Source organism: Narcine bancroftii, chromosome 1, assembly GCF_036971445.1.
Source record: "Narcine bancroftii isolate sNarBan1 chromosome 1, sNarBan1.hap1, whole genome shotgun sequence".
NCBI classification, from domain to species: domain Eukaryota; kingdom Metazoa; phylum Chordata; class Chondrichthyes; order Torpediniformes; family Narcinidae; genus Narcine; species Narcine bancroftii.
This window is the reverse complement of record NC_091469.1, coordinates 293,450,885-293,472,241: the sequence shown is the minus strand read 5'-3', so window position 1 is coordinate 293,472,241 and position 21,357 is coordinate 293,450,885. Positions and strand designations below refer to the sequence as shown.

Below are 21,357 nucleotides of genomic sequence, written 5' to 3'. Positions count from 1 at the left end.
ATCTTTTGTTTGTATTAACCGATATTTCCAAAAGACCTTTTAGATTTTCAAAATATTTCCAGGTTATTGTTCAAAGTGAGAAGAGCCGATTGCACAATAAATAGAAGGGTGAATTTGGGGTAGTCTACTTTAGTCCAAGAAGTAGATTTTTCGGGGTCTCTCGTAATGGTAGAAACATGAGCAAGGTTTCACAGGTGTGATAGTGAAGGTTTTGCCAGCAATGTTTTTTTGCAGTTGGACATGGAACTTATGGTACAGATTCTATAGTGGGGAGAAGTAGATACAGTAATGGATTGAATATATATTGGGATGGTAATTCAGTGACTGAAATAGGATGAGGTGATTGGATTTGAACTAAGAGAGCAGCTAGGAAAGTAGGTTAAATTGTTCAGTTTTTTTGTTGCAAAAATCATGCAGTAGTGCCAGCTTCTGCTGAAACATGAAGATGCATCGATTCGGATCAGTAAGATGAACTCTGAAGTGCATGGAATTTGTAAAGGTGAAGCAAAGAATCTCCTCTGGAACAGGAATTCATCTCTCGCACCCAAAAATCACTATCATCTCAAATGACAAGTCAACAATTGAATGCTCTCTCCATTTACATTAAAATACATTTTCAATGCAAATAGGCTAAGAACAGAAAGTAATGGAAATGTTCCTGGGCAGTGTCTGCGGAGGGAGGAAAATCGAGTTAATGTTTTGCTCAGCAAACGTTTGTGCTAACATTCGCACAATTTGGCACTTTCATAGTTGGTATGGCTGATCAGAGTTCCTAATTTCAGATTTATTTAATATGAATAATGGGTTTCAAGCCTTTATCTCTAGGTGCTCATGCATTAACTCAGTCACCTTACTGCCTTTGCTTCCATGAAGTAAGTTTTTGTGCGTTAACTGTCGTGGTGACTTTGCCTTTTTTAGTGTTTATCTTTTATACAGACACGGTGAGGTAATTTAATTTGTGCTATTGTTGGTTTTTTTGCTCGTGTGGCTACAAGAAATAGGAATTTCAATGCCGTTAATTGTACACACTGTAGATGACACACTGTTATATTTGTATTCAATATAAATAGTAACAAAGATTGATTAGGAATGCAAGGATTTATTAGTTATTTGACTTGATCACTCTATCTTTTATTTTTGTCGACTTCAGGCCTATCTTGCATAAGAATTCCCTCTACAACTGCAGGGTGATCTTTCTTAACAAGTAAGTTTGGTCCTTACTGGTTGCCAAATGTTTGTGTGAGATGTTCTAACATTTCTGTAGAAATTGGACAAAATTTCTACATTGCATAAAGGTTGCAGCAAGGAACACTTTCAAAAACACCAACTCTGTTGCTTCTTTGCATGGCCCTGCATGATATTGTGCATGTTTATAGGTCTTAATTCAATTAATTACACTGACAACTCTGCAGTGTTTGGCAGGTCCAAAATTGTCAATTTTTGTGGAAGCAAGGATAAAACAGTTAGAGTTAGAATCTATCGTCATGAACGTGTCATGAAATTCGTTGATTTGTGGCAGCTTCACAGTGCAAACATTTCTATATAAACCATACTTGAAAATAAATAAAAATAGTTTGAGAAAAAGTCAAAGTCAGGCAGTGTCTGTGGTTCATTGTTCATTCAGGAATCTGATGGCAGTGGGGAAAAAGCTGGCCCTGTGCCACTGAGTGCTTGTCTTCAGGCTCCTGTACTTTTTTTCCAATGGTAGCAGAGTGAAGAGGGCATGGCCTGGGTGGTGGAGAGGATAGAGGTTGCTTACTTAAGAAGCTGCTTCTTGTAGATGTCCTCGATGGAATGAAGACTGGTGCCCATGATGTTGAAGGCTGAGTTCACAACCCTCTGGAGTTTTTTTTTCCCTGTCCTGAGCATTGGCATTTCCATACCAGAAAGTGATGCTACCAGGCAGAATGGTACACTTGTAAATGTCTTTGAGAGTCTTTGGTGACATACATTGCCATTTGATGGCAGAACTTAGTGCGGAAAGTAATGTGTTGGGGTTGTGAGTGATCTTGAGTTATTGAGATGGACGCAATGTGTTTCCAAGCATGACTTGAAGAAATATCGAGGCATCTATTTCTCGCCATTTCTGAGCAAAATGGATTCATCAGGCAGACACAGCATGGATTCAGCAATGGCAGGTCCTGTTTGACAAACTTGTTCAGATTCTTTGAGGATATTACGAGAGCGGTAGATAGAGGGGAGCAGATGAAAGTTGTTTTCTTAGATTTCCAGCAGACGTTTTATAAGGTGTCACTTAAAAGACTTGTACATAAGATAAAGATGCATAAAGTTGGGGATGATGTATTGGCATGGATAGAGAATCCGTTAATCATAGAAAGCAAAGAGCTGGGATACAGAGGTGTTTTTCTGGTTGGCAATCAGTGGTGAGTGGGGTGCCGCAGGCGTCCACTACTGTTCACGATATGCATTAATGACCTAGTATCTAAGTTTGTTGTTGACACTAAATTGAATGGAAAAGCAAATTGTGCAGAGTATACGGAGAGTCTGCAGAGAGCTATAGATAGGTTAAGTGAGTGGGCAAAGGTCTGGCAGATGGAGTACAATGTTGGTAAATGTGAGGTTATCCACTTTGGAATGAAAAATGGAAAATGGAATTATTATGTAAATGGAAAGTGATTGCAGCATGTCGCCATGCAGAAGGACCTGGGAGTTCTTGTGCATGAATCACAAAAGGTTGGTTTGCAGGTGCAGCAGGCTACCAAGAAGACAAATGGAATGTTGGCCTGGAGGGATTGAATTTAGGAGCAGGGAGGTTATGCTGCAACTGTACAAGGTACTGGTGAGCCCACATCTGAAGTATTGAAAGCAGTACTGGCCTCCTTACTTGAGGAAGGATGTAATGGCTTTGAAGGCGATGCAGGAGAGGTTCACCAGGTATATTGCAGAGATGAGGAGGTTAGCCCATGAGGAAATATTGAGTCCCCTGGGACTGTACTCACTGGAATTTAGAAGGATGAAAGGGGGTGTTATAGAAACATATAAAATTATGAAAGGCACAGATAAGATAGAGGTAGGTAAGATATTTCCATTGGTGGGGGAGACTATAACTAAGGGACATAGCCTCAAGAGGTAGTAGATTAAGGATGGAGATGAGGAGGAACTGCTTTTCCCAGAGGATGGTGAATCTGTGGAACTTGCTGCCCATTGAAGTGGTTTAAGACAAGGTTGGATAGCAGGGGAAATAAGGGATATGAGGAAAAGGCAGGTTGGTGGAGATGAGCCTATTATCAGATCAGCCAGGATCTCATATAATAGTGGATCTAGCTCGATGGGGTGGATGGCCTAATCGTGCTCCTATTTCTTATGTTCTTATGAATAAGCTTTATGCTTCATCCTCTTACAAATAGAATGAAATTGGCCAAGCTGTTTGTGCATGAGGAAGTCCTTTTATTTCAGAAAGTGGATCATTATACTAATGTATGAGGGTTTTCTTTATTGAATTGGAGTCTGTATGGTTTCCACCCACAACAGTATTCTGAATTTCTGCACCTCATTTGTAAAATGGACCCATTTACTTCAGCTAGCATTCCTAAGCCATGATCTCTTCCACCTTGAAGAACAGTTGCATGAATACCACTGCCCACATGCTCTTCGCCCACTTTCCCATCCCCCTTGCTTGGAAAGGTATTGCTCTTCCTTCATTGTTACTAGGTCTGAATCCAGAACTTCTTGTCCAACCACTTTGTGGGGTAGCTTCACCACAAAGTTTGTAGCAGCCCTGGGGTAATTAGGTATGAAAGGTCAACATAAACTTTGCATTGATGTTCAGATTTCATAATGAAACAATCAAGGTTTGTTGTACATCACAATAACGTGGAACTAGAATGAATCTTACTTGGGATCAGGCTAAGATTACATATGTCTGGCATCTCAATGTCTGAAGAAGGTGAAATCTACTATGGGGTAATAAGCAGTTTCTTGAATCCACATTGATCATTCTTTTCACTGTGAACTTGCATGGTATTTAGACCAGGAACATTTATATATTTCATGTAATAATAAAGGAAATACCCTGAGAGTTCATAAGTTTTGAACATCCAGATTGCTTTTGCTGGTGTTCTTTTTTAATCATAAAGTAAATTGGTAATAATTCTGTGCTGTAAATGTTGCAGGAAAATTTTGTTAATTAAACCAAAGATGATGATGGCAAATGAAGGTAACTACAGGGAAATGCGTTGGTTCCTGCCATGGAATAAACCAAGGTAAGGCAAAGTACTTCTTTGACAAGGTAATAATGTTATTAGACCTCTAAACACAGGCTTGGACTGTTAAGCAGGAGACGTGAATACAAGACCCACCATGACAGTCAGGGAATTCCATTCAAGTCATAACATCTGGAATAAATGAACACTCTTGGTAATGATGAAGCCACTGAAGTGTTCACCCACATCTTTTATGGAAGGGAATCTGCTAGCCTTCTTGGGTTTGGTGTTTCAGATTCCAGATGCAACAATGTGGTTGCACAGTAAGTTATTTCCTGAAATGCTAATCATTCAGGAAACCGGATTGAGGGCAAATCAGGATGATTAGCATATAGTAGCTTCACCAACAATGTCAACATATCATAAATGAATAAATAATAATGAATAAAACATTTTGTTATTTTTGTGACAAAACATTTCGGACTGATTACTTGCAAAGTGGACTTACAGTCAATCATTTTTAGAGGTAATTTTTGTGGAACATTTTGGCAAAACCGTGCATCCAAGTTAATTCCGTTTAACACCTATACTTGAATATTTGTGACACTAAGTTTCTTTTATACTGGTGTAATATCCAAATGATGCATACAGTTTTCTTCCATTGTCACACTTCCTGAGACTCTTATTTTTAAGATTCCGTTTTCTCTGGATTATTTGATAATTCTTTGAGGAAGAGAATAGATGAGCCACCAAATTAACTACTGTATATGCTGGCACACTGGGCGACTCGTTTATCAGATGACCCCGGAATTTCCACCTAAAAAGTAGGTTTTGAGCGATACATTTATATAAGATGACCCCCCCCCAAAAATTTTTTAGCACTTTACTGCTGACCAGTGGATGCTGTTAAAAGCAAATCATAATATTTAATACCAAATTACCTTGTGAAGGTTTTAATTTTATGAGCATATTATAAAATAAACCACTGTCAGCTCCTGTATCCGGCCACTTAAAGCCTGTACAGAGCCGATGGCAGTCCGATTGGGCAGATGGACCCCATGGACGAGTGCTGAGAATCAGTTGATAACCGGTCATTCATAAGATTGCATCAGAGCCAATGGGAAGATGTCAGTGGTGTTGACGCTTCGCTGTCAAGGTTTGGATTTTAGACCCGACATATAAGGTGATCTTTTTCTTTAGTTGACCATTTTAAATTTTGGATCATCCTATATGCCAGTATATACAGTAATCATTTTTAAATTTCAGATTGCCCTAGGTGTGATATACGGTAATAATTTTTAAGGTAGCATCAGAATAAAATGTATGTTGGCTGCAACAAAATGCAATATGCAAAGCATTGATAAAGAAATTGAACAAAAAGCAGTTTCATAGGGAATTATTTACTTTAAAATATTTAAAAACTTTTGGATAATGAAGCATTTCTGTTGAAGAATTTAGGTGGGTAATTCTTTTGTTACTTTCAGGGCAGTTGAGGAGTATTACCTACCAGAAATGATCCAATCTGTAACAGGACAGGTGAGCTAAACATTTCTAGTTGTACTTCTAATTTTGTGACAGTTTGTTTTGAATTTCAGCATGTGTTTATTTTTAAAAACTAGCATCTGAGAGAAGGCACCACAACCTGCATGGCTTAAATCATGAACATGGTGAAATATCCTCAGCTTGCCTGGATGACAACAGCTCAATACCACCAGGGACAGTAGTTGCTGGATTGGAACATCATTCATTCCAGTTTTATGTTATTGTGAAGTACACAAACCTTCCTCATGGAAAGTTTAAGGGGCGGCACGGTGAGCTTAGGAGTGACAAGGCTAGCCTCGCAGTTAGCGCAATGCTGTTACAGCGCCAGTAAATGGGACCGGGGTTTTAATCCTGCACTGTCTGGGGGGTGCGTTTACTCTGAGGGCTCCGGTTTCCTCCCACCGCTTGAAATGTCCCAGGGGTTATCGGTCAATTAGGCGTAATTGTGTGGTGTAGGCTTGTGGGCCGACAGGGCCTGTTACTGTGCTGTATGTTTAAATTTTTAAAAATTAAACATTTTAAAAAATGTAATTAATTTTTTGCCACAGCAGCTACAGTGTGTGCCATCTGTAGTTAGTGCAAGGCTACTCTGACGGTCCCAAATCCACAATGGAGGAGGGCAAGGGGAGTGTGGGCATGGGAACACCACAGTTTGTAGTATCCTCTCCAAGTGACATCCCAACCTGTTATGGAAATATATTGCCGTGCCTTATTTCATGAGACCAGCTCCCTTCTGAAGAGCTCTGTGGATGTACTTTTGCAATGGTCTCAGGAGATGGTTCAGCACCACTTTCCAGGGTAGTTGGTGATTGGCAATAAATGTTGGCCTTGCCAGTGATGCCCACATTCTAGAATCTGAGTACTGGTAAATAAAAGTAATGAGTGGAGGTTCAGTGGGAGCAATTCTGGTGGACTTCATACTTGTAAAGGGATTGAGGGTTTGGGGTATTGAAATGAAAAATGAAGGTGGAAGTCAACAACAAAATGCTTGTTCTCCATTAAGGAAGCGGTCCCATTTGGTGATGCTGTCTTGGCAACAAAGGATACCTGTCTTGGAAGTGAAATATGTGAAGAACTCTGGGTTGGGAATAGGTAGGAACTCTTTAATTTGCATTGTACGTCCCAAAGTGATTTATTGATGGAGGTTTCATTGATGTATTTAAAAGATATAAAAGCCAGTTATAAAAGATGTGTGGCTCTATCTGTTCATGAAGTGGACAATAATTATGGGCATGGATCTGAGATAGATCAGATGGAAGTTGAGGAAAGATTTCTTAAAATTTATTCACCAAGATACAATAAGGGAACAATTCTGATATAGGAGGTTGATTGGCCTGTTCTGAAAAGGTAGCAACTCGGTCTAATCCCACCATCTAATACTAGTTCTGCAGCCTGGAAGGTCACAGCCTTTTAAAATGTGTCCCAAGTAGTTTTTAAATGTGAGAAGGTTTTTGGGAAGAGAGTTCCAGATTGCTACCATCTACTAGGTATGTTGTTTTTAAAAAATCTCTCCTTCAATCTATAGTTTATACAAATCCACGATCCCTAGTTTTTGATTCCTCTAGTAAAGGCCTGTTTCCATGCTCGATGACTGTTCATCCAAATCAAGAATAGATATTTTGAGTAGAAAAGGGATCAGTTTATCTCTACCTTTTTTCTGACAACCAGTTCTCTATCCATATCAGCATCTTAATCAGTTCAGTGGGCAGTAATTTTTCATGCTAATTTCTGACATAAGACCTTATCAAAAGGTGTCTGAAAGTCCAGTTACATCCTCTCTATCCTGGGATATGCAATTGCAGAAAACTAGTCTGACGTTCCACAGCATATGTTCTGACCAGTATGTTGGTTAATATGAATATCATTTTTCTCTGCCTTGAATTATGGTTTTTAACATTAAATTTGACAGATTGGATTGTGTGTCAGATGTAGTCTCTTGTGTCTGTGAATAAGTCAAAGATAACACCCAGCATTGCTGCCAGTTCTGGAGAGTGCCCTTTGCTGAGGAACATTTTTGTGTTTACTGAGAAATATTTGATTTGAATCATGGGTTCTCTCATGGGATGTGCCATCATTGTGACTGGTTTATATAACCAAAGTGTTGCAAACAAATCCAAATAATTCTTGCATTTCTTTATATCATTTAAAAGTCTGATGCATCATCAATTACTTGAAAGACTGTTGAGAAACCAATAGGCTTTTATTAATTTCAGAAAAACTGCACATCTATACTGTTTGACTGTCCTGCACTGAGAAGAGGGCTGTGGAACAGCCACCTTTATACAGGAGCCTGTGGGGAGGGGCCTCAGGTAGAATCGGTCAATAGGTGTGCCTGATCAGTCAGTTATACATATCAGTGGTTTGCCACAAAGTCATTAACCTTTTTTCATATTGTTTTCAAATGGTGCATTCTGGTGAGATGGGAGGGAATTTGTATGGGAGAATTCTTGGATTTCAAGGTACGATTCAGCCGATTTCAATCACAACTACTGCTGGAGTGTTGTTATCTGTTGGATGTGATTGAGTACTTAAAATGGCAGAGATTCCATTCGAGGAACACATCTGCAAAAATAAAAATGAATGGGCGTATCTCTGTTAATGAGTACTTGAAAATTCTTCCAAGATTTTGTGCCAGGCATTTGTGAAGGGTGTTGAAGGAACTCCTGCTAAAATAGATTTGGGTTGTTGGTTCAAAATTGATCCTCGACATCTGCTGCACACCTTTTGATCTAGGGGCTTACTGGCCATTGGATTGGGTGGTAATCACTATGTATTGTATTTAGAATCTGTATATTCATGAATATATAATTTAATGCATACTATTGCAATTTTTTACAAAAATAAATTAGCTGCAGGAAGTCAGATTTCAGTGCACACAACAAGAAAGGTAATTGTATCCTTAATAACTTGTCAATTAATGTTAAACACAGTTTCATGTGTCTAGTTTACTATAGTTATGAACCTCAGGTCGATGAGAATAATCCCAAACCCCAAGTGAGGGTTTACATGTCTGGTTGTAATTGAGTAAGAATGCCTCAATTTATTTATTCTCCTATGGTAAAATGAAGCAGAACCAAGAACAGAAAGATCTACAAGTTAGGACTATTTCTAAATTCATTTGCACACAGTCAGTTTTAACATCAATCTTCAGTGGAGATATTCAACAATTTTAGATTATAATGAGTTAAGAGTTCGCCAATCAGCCCCATGAGCCTGTTTCAACATGCTTAAGTATTTAAAGTATTATTGTTGGGTGTCTACCTCAATATGCATGAGCGTATAATTTTCAATGCTACTTTGTGTCTGAGGTCATTAGCTTGGAAGACAGGTTCAGAAGGATGGGATCCGAGACATGCTGGTTAATTGGAACCAGAGGTTATTTGGTGATAGGAAGCAGAGCATCATGGGAGAATTCCATTCTATCACCTTTGCCTGATAGTGATATAGATGTGAAGGCAGTGGGTACTATTTCTTCTTTGGCTTGGCTTCGCGGACGAAGATTTATGGAGGGGGTAAAAAGTCCACGTCAGCTGCAGGCTCGTTTGTGGCTGACCAGTCCGATGCGGGACAGGCAGACACGATTGCAGCGGTTGCAAGGGAAAATTGGTTGGTTGGGGTTGGGTGTTGGGTTTTTCCTCCTTTGCCTTTTGTCAGTGAGGTGGGCTCTGCGGTCTTCTTCAAAGGAGGCTGCTGCCCGCCAAACTGTGAGGCGCCAAGATGCACGGTTTGAGGCGTTATCAGCCCACTGGCGGTGGTCAATGTGGCAGGCACCAAGAGATTTCTTTAGGCAGTCCTTGTACCTTTTCTTTGGTGCACCTCTGTCACGGTGGCCAGTGGAGAGCTCGCCATATAATACGATCTTGGGAAGGCGATGGTCCTCCATTCTGGAGACGTGACCCATCCAGCGCAGCTGGATCTTCAGCAGCGTGGACTCGATGCTGTCGACCTCTGCCATCTCGAGTACCTCGACGTTAGGGGTGTGAGCGCTCCAATGGATGTTGAGGACTATTAGCAAGTTGTGAATGAGACAAAATTTGTTTTTTTTAATTATGGCTAGGAAGGTTGTCTAAGAGTAAAGTAGGATATAGATAAGATGGAAGTGTGGGAGAGCATTGGCAGATGGAACATGATCCTGACCAGAGCAGGAGGCTTCATTCTACAGTGCACAGGCAAGGTAGAATATGCTGACCTCTGCGCTGTAGCTTACTGCATTGGTCTGCAGTGTGTTGACCTCCAAGCGGCACCCTGCTGCATTAGTCTGGAATACATTATCACTATCTTATATAACCCTAATTCCTTCTACTGATCAGACTTCAGGAATACATAATCAGCAATAGTGAATTTCAAGAAATGCAAAAGATGCTCAAAGCACAAAGTGGCTCAATACATCCATTTCCTTCTTTAGCCAATTTTGAACTTGAAGCAAGGTGGGTGGAACCACGGGGTGTTTCGTTCTCAAAGAAGAGAACTAAAACACAGCAGCTCACCAATACAAGACACCTCTTCCCCTCTCCTCCCCTCTCTGCCTTCCATAGGGACGGCTCCCTCCGTGACTCCCTCATCCACCCATTCCTTCCCACCAATCGTGCCCACAGCACCTTCCCCTGTGCCCACAGGAAGTGTCACACTTGCACTCACACCTTCTCTCTCATCACAATTCAGGGCCTCAAACAGGCCTTTCAAAAGAAGCCCCACTCGTTTATCCGCGGGAGTCATCTACTGGATCTGGTGCTCCCTTTGTGGGCTTCCACATAAAACCTGTCGCTTCCTCTCAATTATTTAACATTGGATTGCCATTTTATTCTTGGTAGTCGATGCAGAACCTTGTGGTGAACCTTCAGTGAAATCAGAAATTTAAGTATAGGTTTGGTGGTGGGGGTGGAAGGATTCCGACAATAAAGAGCTCCAGTTATCAAAACTGTCTCATGAATGCCTGAACCAATTCAGCTCTTAAATATTGATTTTGGATGTGGATTTTCCTGACACTTTTTGCCTACCCCTCCATCCACTCCCATCAAACTGTGGAGATAATTCAGAATCAATCCCATTGGTGGGGCTGGAGTCACACATCGGCCAAGCTTGAAAAAAATGGTCAGCTCCTGTTGGAAAGTTTTTATAGCTCTCATGAAATTCTTAATCCATAGGGAAAGGCCAAAATGGGCAAATTATAAGTTTCTAAATGGGACCAATACAGTATGTAGGTTAGCACATTCCATACCAATGCAGCAGGGTGCAGCACAGAGGTCAATGTATTCCAGACCAATGCAGCAAGGTGCAGCACAGATGACGACCTTGAATCTAGACACCAGGTCCAATGTTCAGTGGGGACGTGTTCTGATTCGATCATGGCAATCAATGAAATAAAACTTGGCCACGAAATACTCCGGCTATTTTTTTCCAGCACTCTCAGAGTTGGAGGTGGCAGGGAATGTATGACTCATTGCAAATATCTTATTATTTATTATCCGGTAAACACAGTCTTAAGATCAAATCGACTGCAGCAATGTGATGTAACATGGCATTAACGTCAACTTCTCACCAACTCCGTGTTTCCCTCTCTCTTCCCCTCCCTCTGTCTTCTTTCCTCTAGCTTTCCACCCCTTCCCTCTCTATTCACAGAGCTTTCCCTGCCCCCCCCCCCCCTTATTGCTGCTGTGCCCTCCCTCCCTTATTCACCTATTACTTCCTGCCCAAGGGACTCTATCCCTCCTCCCATTTTGTTTGGTCACAAGCCTACATTTTGTTCATGCCTTGATGAAGGGCTCAAGCCTGAAACATTGGTTGTATATCTTTATCTTTGCTCTATAAAGTACATTGTTTGACCTGCTTAGTTTCTCTAGCATTGTGTACTTTCACTGGCTCCACAGAATGATTAACAGGAGAATGATCCAATGCCCACCAATTCATCCATGACTTGGCATTGCTTTCAGCTTTGATCAAAACAGTGAAGAAGACCATGAAGAAATTTGATTCAGCTGGTTTCGTAATGTTTTGCAGGGAAAGAAATTTGATATCCTTGCCTACGATGACTTAAATGCAACTACAGACCCATATAAATGAAGTCAATCCTTATCCTTAAATGGCACAGGGTTCAGGATAAACATATTGGTTGTCCAGCAAAGCGAGATGATTGAAGGGAATTCTGGTGACTGACACATTCCAGTTTCCAGGAAAATATGGTAAGGGATGCACTAAAGCTTGGTGAAGCTTGTGCAGATGCTCTGTGGGAAAGGTCCTTGGCTTTGGGTTTCTTCCACTCTGAGACATTGAGAGGCTTTTCCCCAAGAGTGGTGAATCTGTGGAATTCTCTCTCCAAGGAACCAGTAGAGGCTACCTCACTGAATCGGTTTAAGACTCAGATTTTTTTGGCAAAGTAGGAAAACTTAGACAGGTTGATTGGGAAAAGGCAGGTCAGTGGATCTGAATCCATAACCAGATCAGCCATGATCTTCGGTTCAACGGGCCTCCCATTTATGTTCTTCTTTTCTCTCAATTTTTATTACGAATTACATTTATTTTAGAATATTTAGACAAACATAAACACTTGGCCTTTCATGTACAGAGAAACCACTCCCAAAGTAAGCTATAACCTGAAAAATAGGATTGCATTTTAAAATTTGATCGTGCATTGCACAGTTGCTAACGCATGCAGCAAAATCAGTTTGAGTAATGTTGGTTGAAGGATAAATGCTTGCGTTGACATTATGAAAAGTTCTTATTCAGGAGACACAGCCCTGAAATATCTCCTCTCCCTGTGAATGCAGAAAAAAGACAAAATCTGCTTGTACATTTTTCAACAAGACTCACACCACCAGGTTCAGGAAAAGCTGCTACCCCTCCACCATCAGACTCCTCAACCACAAACTCAGAGACTCATTTAAGGACTCTTATTTTTGCACTTTATTGATTTAAAAAAAAAAAAAAAAAAATCTCTATTGCATTGTCAGTTTGTTTACATTTCTTTATTTGTTCACATGTATATGTATCTTGAGTAGATTTTGCACTATCAGTAAGAGGTAATTCTGCCTTGTTCGCAGGAAAGAGAATCTCAGGGTTGTATGTGATGTCGTGTATCTAACAATGAATATAAATCTGAACTTTTTAAAAAAAAAGACACCTCTGCCAATTTCAGGACAAGTTTGTGAAATGCTGACTTTCTGTGTCCTTTCCCTTCCCAGTCCTCACATTACCATGGCAATGGATGGGGTGGAGATATTTACCAATGCTTCAGGGAGCCACCATGTTCTCCGTAAAAATTATTTCAGGACCAACGTTATAAAGTTTGCAACAGTGAAGGTAAAGTTGTGGCCAAGGAGATGTTTCCAAATGACAATGGATTTCTGGGTCTGCTGCAAGAACTGTTTTGGAGTATACTTTAGAGATTGAACTGTCATTGCCATGGCCTTTTCATTTTGCTGGCCATGTATGGTCCCACATTGTACCAAATTTAAGGTACAAGGACGTAACAGCGAAGTCACTGGAATAATGATTGAGTGGCCGAGCCTGATCATTGGGAGAAATTAGTTTAAATCCCAGTTTAAAAAAAATAAAATGTGCAAGTGATTGAAAAAGCAGTTGGACTCTAGGATTTCATGAACAGAGATACAGAATTACAAGCACATGAATTTTTACTCCATTCGAGGCCAAGTCATTATTTTATAAAATGTTTAGAGCACCATGGATGTTGAGATTTTGGAGTGGGAACATCGAAGATTCAGTAAAATTAATTGCAGTGATGAAGCGACTTCAGTTACAGTATTTATTTCCTCGATTTTTTTTTTCCAGTTGCTTGAATTCCAGATACTGGCAAATTTAAAGTTCAAATAAAAGTTTAAAAACAAATTTGATAGAGAAATATTAAATGTATATATTGCTCAGATATGAGTTAATTATATAGCTTTTATATAAGGCAATACAGAATATGAGTCACTTATTAGTTATACTGTCTTATGTAATTCACAAAAAAGTGAACTATCCTTATGAGAATTTCACCTCGTATTCTAATATTGAGATATACATTGTGGTAATCTAAATAGACTAATCTCTTCTAGTTATTAAAAACAAAAATAAGAGCAAAATTTAAAAAAAGACCCCGCCCCATACTAATCTTACTCCTCCCACTAAACACGGTCACTAGCAAATATTTTGTAAAGAATCGAGTATCGGCTCTTGAACATCGGATAGAAAACCCCCAGAGCACCCTTGCCTAAGTTATCAAATTATGATAATTGTCCATGAATGAGCCCCAATCTTGTCAATTTCAACCGATCTCTTTAACATTACCTCTAATTTTCTCCAAACTCACCCAAGACACAACATCCTCTACCCATTGCATACGTGTTGGTGCTCTGCTCTTTCCATCTTATCAAAATTGTTCGTCTGGCCATTAATGAAGTAAAAGCTACTATATTCTTTTGAGATGAATTCATTATCTATACTTTCAAAAAAATATGAAGTTGCAATATTGAAGGTTAGTTGGGATCCATTCACCTCCTGAATTTCTCCCTTTGATGAAGGGCTAAAGCCTGAAGTGTCGGTTATATATCTTTACCTTTGCTACATCAACCATGGTGTCTGCAGATTTTTGTGTAAAACAGAACAACACTGACCTATAAACAAGGGCACTGTTTTCCCTCCTCACAGACACTAACTGACTTCTTAGATATTTCCACCATTTTCTGTTTAATTTCGGGTTTACAGTAGTATTTTATATTTTGCATCTAATATTTGTTTGGAATGTTATGACAACAGTCAGTTGTAGTTGGTGCTACAATACTGGCACTTGCTTGATTCTCCCACAAAATAGGCTCCTGTTCAGTCTTCAAAGGGAGCAGGAATTAAACTCATCTTTTTTGTAGATGGGAAAATTGGATGGGAAGCCATTTGACACATAGCATGTGGTCCTCCGCTGCATTTTGTAACTTGTCTATTGTTCTCACACTCTAATTGATCCCATCCACTCTTGGACCCCATGTTACCCTATTGGAGATACCCCCTCTCCCCACCCTCCTTGCAGCCTAACTGAGCTGAGTTTATGTCCTTCCCAGTTCTGACAAAAGGTATTCAACATGAAGCATCTCTTCCCATTGATGCTTACCTGCCGAGTATTTCCGTTTTATGTTTGAAATCACGTAGTTGTGCGAAGCTGTCCTATTGAGGACTGGGACTCATTTTCCTCTGCCATGTCTCCAGAGTGGTGGAATATATCTCCTTGCCAACCAGAAGGGCTGCGATGGTGATCGCCTGTATTATGATGGCTGTGCTATGATTGCAGTAAATGGACATATTGTGGCTCATGGATCCCAATTTTCATTGGATGATGTGGTAAGACATGAATGGATTTTACCTGGGTGCTCTGGTGTACTCCCACCCTCCAAAATGGTTAATTTGGGTGTAATTGGGTGCCGCAAGTTTAAATGGCTGGAATCGGATTCTACCATGTGGTAAATAAAATTAAAAAAAAACTCTGCTTATCATTTGACTACAGACTATTCCACATTTTCTATAATTTCAAAAAAAATATGAAGTTGCTCTCTTCAATATCGAAGGTTAGTTGGGATCCATTCGCGTCCTGAATTTCTTTTTCTTCTCTCTTTAGGAAGTCCTAACTACCACTCAAGATTTGGAAGATGTAAGAACCTATCGTGTAGACATGATGAATAGAAGATTAATGGTTTGTACATGAGTTTTCCTATCTGTCTAAATGCAAGTTTTAAAATGATTTATTTTTAGCAGGCTTCTCGAGCTCAAGATGTTCTCATACATGTTACAGTCAATAAGTGTAGCCCTGTTTGGAATGGATCAAATGCAAAATTCAATTTTGTTGCTGCAAGCTTCTGTTATCGACAATAAATTGAACATTAAAATGGATTTTTAATGCATTAAAATGATTAAATTCTGTCACGCCTATTAATGTAATTAGCCTTGCTGTTCACATCATGAGTGAAGAGTCGGACGTAGAATAATGTTCTGATATTAACAGAGCATTGGGGTTATGAATTTTAAACAACAACTATATTTTCTCTATTATTGCAAACAGGACACATTATTTAAAACCCCTGATTCGTGCAGTGAAGCTCCATCAAGCTTTTTCTTCAATTCAAACTGGTCTGATCACTTAAACATATCTAGTTATCAACAGCTTGAGCTCTTGCAACTGTCATTGTGAATTTTCCCCATCGGTCTTGCAGTTCATCTAAATTTAAATTTAGACAGTAACAAGCCCTTCCAGCCCATGAGCTGTTTCTGAAGGGTGGCAGGAAAACTGGAGCACCCGGTGGAAACCCATGTAGACGTAGGGAGAAGGTACAAACTCCTTACAGTCAGTGCTGGATTTGAAGCTGGGTCTCTGGCACTGTAATAGGGTTGTGCTAACTGACATACTAACCGTGCCATTCACTCTTTCTTTAGAGAGAGTGAAACCAGGTCGAAATTCATCCATGGGACCAAGAGTGTATTGTTGCACCTGAAATCTGAGGGCCACTTCTATATTGTCTTCCACTGATCAGTGGAACCAAATTCCACAAATGGACTTAGTTGTGTCGCAGTGTCTGTATTTGTGACTTGAATATAAGCAAGAGGGGATGGATCTCCACTCTAATTTGTGCTTTTCCTGATGGTGATCTGTGTGATTGACATGCGGGTGAGATTGGGCAAAGATAGGGATGTGAAACAGGCTGGATTGGTGGGATTGCTGATTGTTGGAATACAGTAAAACTCCTGGTATCCAGCACTAATGGAGATTGCTAGATGCCGGATAAGTGTATTTTCCAGTTGCTTGTTTGTGTTTTGTGTGATTGGTGAACTAACTGCTGGGGGCGCCAATTTTAAACGTTCATTTTTTTTGCCTGTTTATTTTCCATGATATTTTTGTTAGTCGCTTGAGGCTGCCAGTTGCTTGAATTCCAGATAATGGGGATTTTACTTGTTGAATTTAATGTGCCTGTCTCTTGAGCATGTAAATGGGGAATACTGCTGCAGTTTATTGTTGTCATTGTCACCAGCTCCTGTTGCTTTATTCCTCATTGCTTGTACTTCACTTGGATAGATTTCCTAATCTCTGAGTTAAATCAGTCCTGTAAATGATATTCCAAACAGGCAAATGAAGTATATCATCGAGTGAAAGTCAACTTCATGCTGTCCTCAGTTGATGATGTCTACATGCCTTCAATTCAACCCATTCAGATCCGGTACCATACTCCCGAAGAAGAAATCAGGTATGTTGGAGTCTTCTTATTTTGGCTTCACGAGGCCCCTGTTTTCACTTTCTCACAAGTATTTCCTCAGTGGAAGAACTCTTGTCCCAGATGTGGGGAAGGACCGTGCAAGGTGGGGATGATTTGAAGAACTTGCAAAAGGACAGCAAAGCACAATTATCTGGTTGTCAGATTCATTGATTCCACGTTGTGCTACGTAATCACAGCTTTGTGGAAGTAGCAGCAGTTTGGTAAAAGCATTATGTCTTGGTCTTAGACTGCTGTGCATGATTCACCATTCCTGTTCAGTCTCTGTACGAACAAAGGGCCTAACTCCCTTGTTGAAGCGAGGCATGCAATGGGATAGAATTTTGTTCCAATTCATTCAGAAACTGTCCTTGTCTTTGTGTAGAATGCTGTCCTGATTTCACTAGCAAAGGAGTAAGCCATTTAAACACTCAAATCTGCTATCCAATTTCCCAGATCCTCTCTGATGCTCTTATTTCCTAAAGGACCACATAATTCCATCTTTACTCCTATGGCAAAAATGAAAACAAATTGGAGAAGGAAACTTAGCAGATCTGGCAACTCAACAGGTACTGAGCCCAGTATTAGGTCTTGTGTCTGAAGAAGTAGACACTGGCATTGGAGGGGGTCCAGGGGAGGTTTACAAGAATGATCCCAGGCATGACAGGGTTAATGTACAAGGAGCATTTAATGGCACTGGACTTGTACTTACTGGAGTTTCAAAGGATGAAACCTACCAAATTTTGAAAGGACTGGATAGAGTGGATATGGAGAAGGTGTTTCCTATAGTGAGAAAGTCCAGGAGCAGTGGTCACTGCATCAGGAGAAAAGGATAACCTTTTAGAACAGAGGCGAGAAGAAATTCTCTGGAATTCATTTGCCATGGATGACTATGGAAGTCAAGTCATTGGGAAGATTTAAAATGGAGGTTGATAGGTTTTTGATTATGGGATAGAAGAATGGAGTTGAGAAGAAAAATATATCAGCCATGATTCAAATTGCAGAGGTGACTCAATGGGCCAAATAGCCTAATTCAGCTCAGATGTCTTCTAGTCTTATCTGCGGAAGCAGAGGGATAGTCAACCTTTTCAGTCAAGGATGCCATCTTTACTCCTAAACTTTTGTAGTAAAGGAGGACGTAACAGTTGCCTTCCAAGTTACTTGTTGCTCCTATATTTTGGCTTTCAATTACCTGTTTAGGGACACCCAGAGCATTTGAACTTCAATATTTCTTCATTTCTAACCATTCAGAACATCTGCATTTTCTGTTTTGTGCACAGAATGGATGGCCTTTTATTTTTTTGTTGCATATTGTTTACTCCTATTATATTCACTTCCATGTTCTCCTCCACATATGACAACTGCCTGGCATCTTCAATAGAGAAGCAAGAAGAAGAGAAAGAATAAGTACATACTGGCAGCAAAGATGAAAGGAAAACCCCAAATATTTTCTTGGCATGGGAACAGGTAGAGTTGTAAAAAGAGAGCACAAAGGAAATCTCATGGGGCAGAGGGCATAGCTGAGGTTCTTTAGATGTCTTTACTGAAGAAGAAACTGCAGGAGTCTCAGACAAGGAAGACGTGGTTGAGATTCTGCAATTAAAAATTGATAAACAGGAGGTGATAGAAAGGCTAGAGGAGTTTAATGTGGATAAATCCCTTGGATTGGACGGGTCAAATCCTGGGGAAATAAGGAAATTGCTTTGGCCATGATCTTTCCAGCATCAGGTGACGGTTGAGGATTGGAAAACCGAGTGTTGCATACTTGTTCAAATGCAGTAAACCCCGTATCTGGGACCTATGGGGGTTGGTAGATGCTGGATAAATGTATTTTCTGGATGATTGAGACTTGCTTTTCCAATGCCTAACTAATACACCCATCATAAGAATAAACAGATTAAAAGACAAAGACAAAAATACTATACTGGATTTACACTGAACAAACTTCATTTGCACGAATATATAAACTTTAAAGCATTTGACTTTATTTTCAGTCACATTCTTTGAAAACATTTAAGCGTCACTGCATCTGCAGGTTCCTCCTCTCCATGGAGCTGCCGAAAGAACGTTATAGATAATTAACCTTCCCCACCTCCCACCAAGTTTACAGATAAAGCTTCTGGCAGGGCAACTCTTACTAAGCAGGAATAAGGAGACACTTTAAGAGAGTCACCCCAACGACGAGCGGCATCGACCAGTCCTTCATCCTAAGTGAGCCCATTGCTGTTTCACACAACTATTCAAACAGCTGCTACAAGCAAAACACTCTGCTAGCTGAATATTTGCTCCCATTTTCACCAAAGGTTTATGTGTTACTTCAGAGAATATTTACTTCTACAATTTTAAACTTGCGTATTTTTTTAACCTGTTATTTTTATTCATTTATTTTTTAATTTTTAAATGTATTTTCCTTGATTTTTTTTCACTGGTTGCTTGAGTTACAAATACCCTGAACTAGGGGTTTTACTGTAAGAAATACAGAGATGAACCTATTGATTATAGGCCTGCCACTTTAAGCATACAAGTGAGGAAGGTGTTGGGAGGGAAAAACAACGATACAATTAGCAGTCACTTGTGCATAGATTGGACGGAGAGCTGGCATGGATTTATTAAAACCAAATTGTGTCGAACCTGATTGGCCTTTGGTGACATAACAGAGAGGATTGATGATGGAAATGTGTTGTGTGTGGACTTCCAGAACCAATTTGATTCGTCATCACATAATAGACTTGCAATTGAAATCGAAACCTTGGAATAAAATGAGCACCAGCAAACATGGACAAGAAATACAGCAGATAAGAGGAAATGGAGTGGTTGTAAAAGGTAGTTGTTTTGGATTAGAGGGGATTGTACGTAGAGTACCCCTGGAGTTGATTCTGGGACCGTGGACTTTCTGTATAGATATCAATGGCCTGGATTTTGATACACAAGACAATTTCCAAATTTGCAGATGAGACAGAATTTAAAAGAGCATTTGGGAGAATACAGTTAGACATCCAGAAGGTAAAGGCAAGCTGGATAAGTCGCTGCTGAAGTTCAAAGGTAATAAATATGTTCCATATTGTTAGGAAGAATGAAAAGGGGCAATGTAAACAAGAAGTAAAGGTTCTCAAAAAAAGGACAAAACAGAAAAATTTGCAAGTATACAAGCATATGAATGAGGCAAGGGAGGTTAAGAAATTGGACAAAAGGTCGTAAAGGATTTGTAAAGAGATACATCGAGTTCAAAACCAGAATATCATGATAAATCTTTGTAAAATTTTGGAAAAGACCCAAAGACTTTCCGGAGTGCAGTTTGCCGACATTTTTTTTCAGAATTGAGGATCTTTTGTTATTTGGAAGCTGAGTTTTTTTTTCCTTGGAACAGTGGAAGTTGCAAAGATATCTGATAATTGTATTTAATTTTTTGCAGATTTTATGGTGAATAGTTTGATATTGTATGGATTATGGTTTAATTATATGGTAGACTGAATAGAAAGAAACTGTTTTCATTGGTGGAGGAACTAAGAATAAAAGTGATTGGCAAAGGAACCAAACATGACATGAGGAAAAACTTTTTTTCTTTCTACACAGAAATTGGGTCCTAAATGCAGTGTCGGGTGGGAGTGGAGGCATGCTCATTTGCAGCTTTCAAAGGGGAGTCGGATAACTATCTGAAGGGTAAGGACTTGAACGGCTCATGGGAGAAGGGCTAGTTTCATTGCTCTTGTACATAGCCAGAACATGCAAATTACCCCCAACTGCATTGTATTCATTTGGCAATTCTGGGATTAGAACTAAAAAGAGACAGCAGGACAAAAGATTTCCAGTGCTTTTGTTAAATAGTGGAGCCGGTCTGAGGAGATCAATGGCTTATTCCTGTTCTTTTATGTACAAATGTATACTTGTGAAATTGCATGATCTTTTTTATTCATTGTCTCTTTATTTGTGTTTTATGTAGTCTTGGACCTGCCTGTTGGCTGTGGGATTATCTTCGACGTAGTTCACAGGTAAATTGATGAGACTGCAGGGTGAGGGATGGATAGAAGTATTTTTAGCCATGTAGTTTTACTGTACAAGGGTCAACAACAAACAGTTGACATTCTTTCTGTAAATATCAGAGGGGTATGGTAGAATGTTAGAGATGTCTTGTGCAATGAGGTCCAGTCACTCGGGATCCTTTGCAGATCCATTAACAAACATGATAAACTAATACCTGCCTCAATTTAGCTCTTGTCCCCTAGTTGAGTGGGGATTCAGTGTGGCACATGTGGCAATTCAGATGACAGACTCTGGCTGTTCTTTGTTTTTTTTAAAAATTACATACAGTAAAAAGAAGTACATATTATGAATGATAATTTTTAAAAAAATATATTATAAAAAAGAAAAAAAGAAGAACCCCCTCCCCCTCTCAGCCAACTCTTTTTAGGAGAGCCAAAGAAAGAAAAAAA

At 39.7% G+C, this 21,357-nt stretch overlaps 1 protein-coding gene across 2 annotated transcripts in view; it reads left to right on the top strand.

Annotated features, from left to right (window-relative positions):
• The window catches only part of LOC138746442 (glutamine-dependent NAD(+) synthetase), a 47,125-nt gene that overhangs the window by 5,526 nt on the left and 20,242 nt on the right, over positions 1 to 21,357 (top strand). For both annotated transcript variants that reach the window (XM_069904631.1, XM_069904622.1), the window contains exons 4-12: positions 1,151 to 1,204; positions 4,134 to 4,223; positions 5,648 to 5,699; positions 6,709 to 6,797; positions 12,884 to 13,001; positions 14,898 to 15,029; positions 15,304 to 15,378; positions 16,803 to 16,921; positions 20,868 to 20,916. In XM_069904631.1, coding sequence (XP_069760732.1) covers positions 1,151 to 1,204; positions 4,134 to 4,223; positions 5,648 to 5,699; positions 6,709 to 6,797; positions 12,884 to 13,001; positions 14,898 to 15,029; positions 15,304 to 15,378; positions 16,803 to 16,921; positions 20,868 to 20,916 — 778 coding nt within the window. The remainder of the gene's footprint in view (positions 1 to 1,150; positions 1,205 to 4,133; positions 4,224 to 5,647; positions 5,700 to 6,708; positions 6,798 to 12,883; positions 13,002 to 14,897; positions 15,030 to 15,303; positions 15,379 to 16,802; positions 16,922 to 20,867; positions 20,917 to 21,357) is intronic.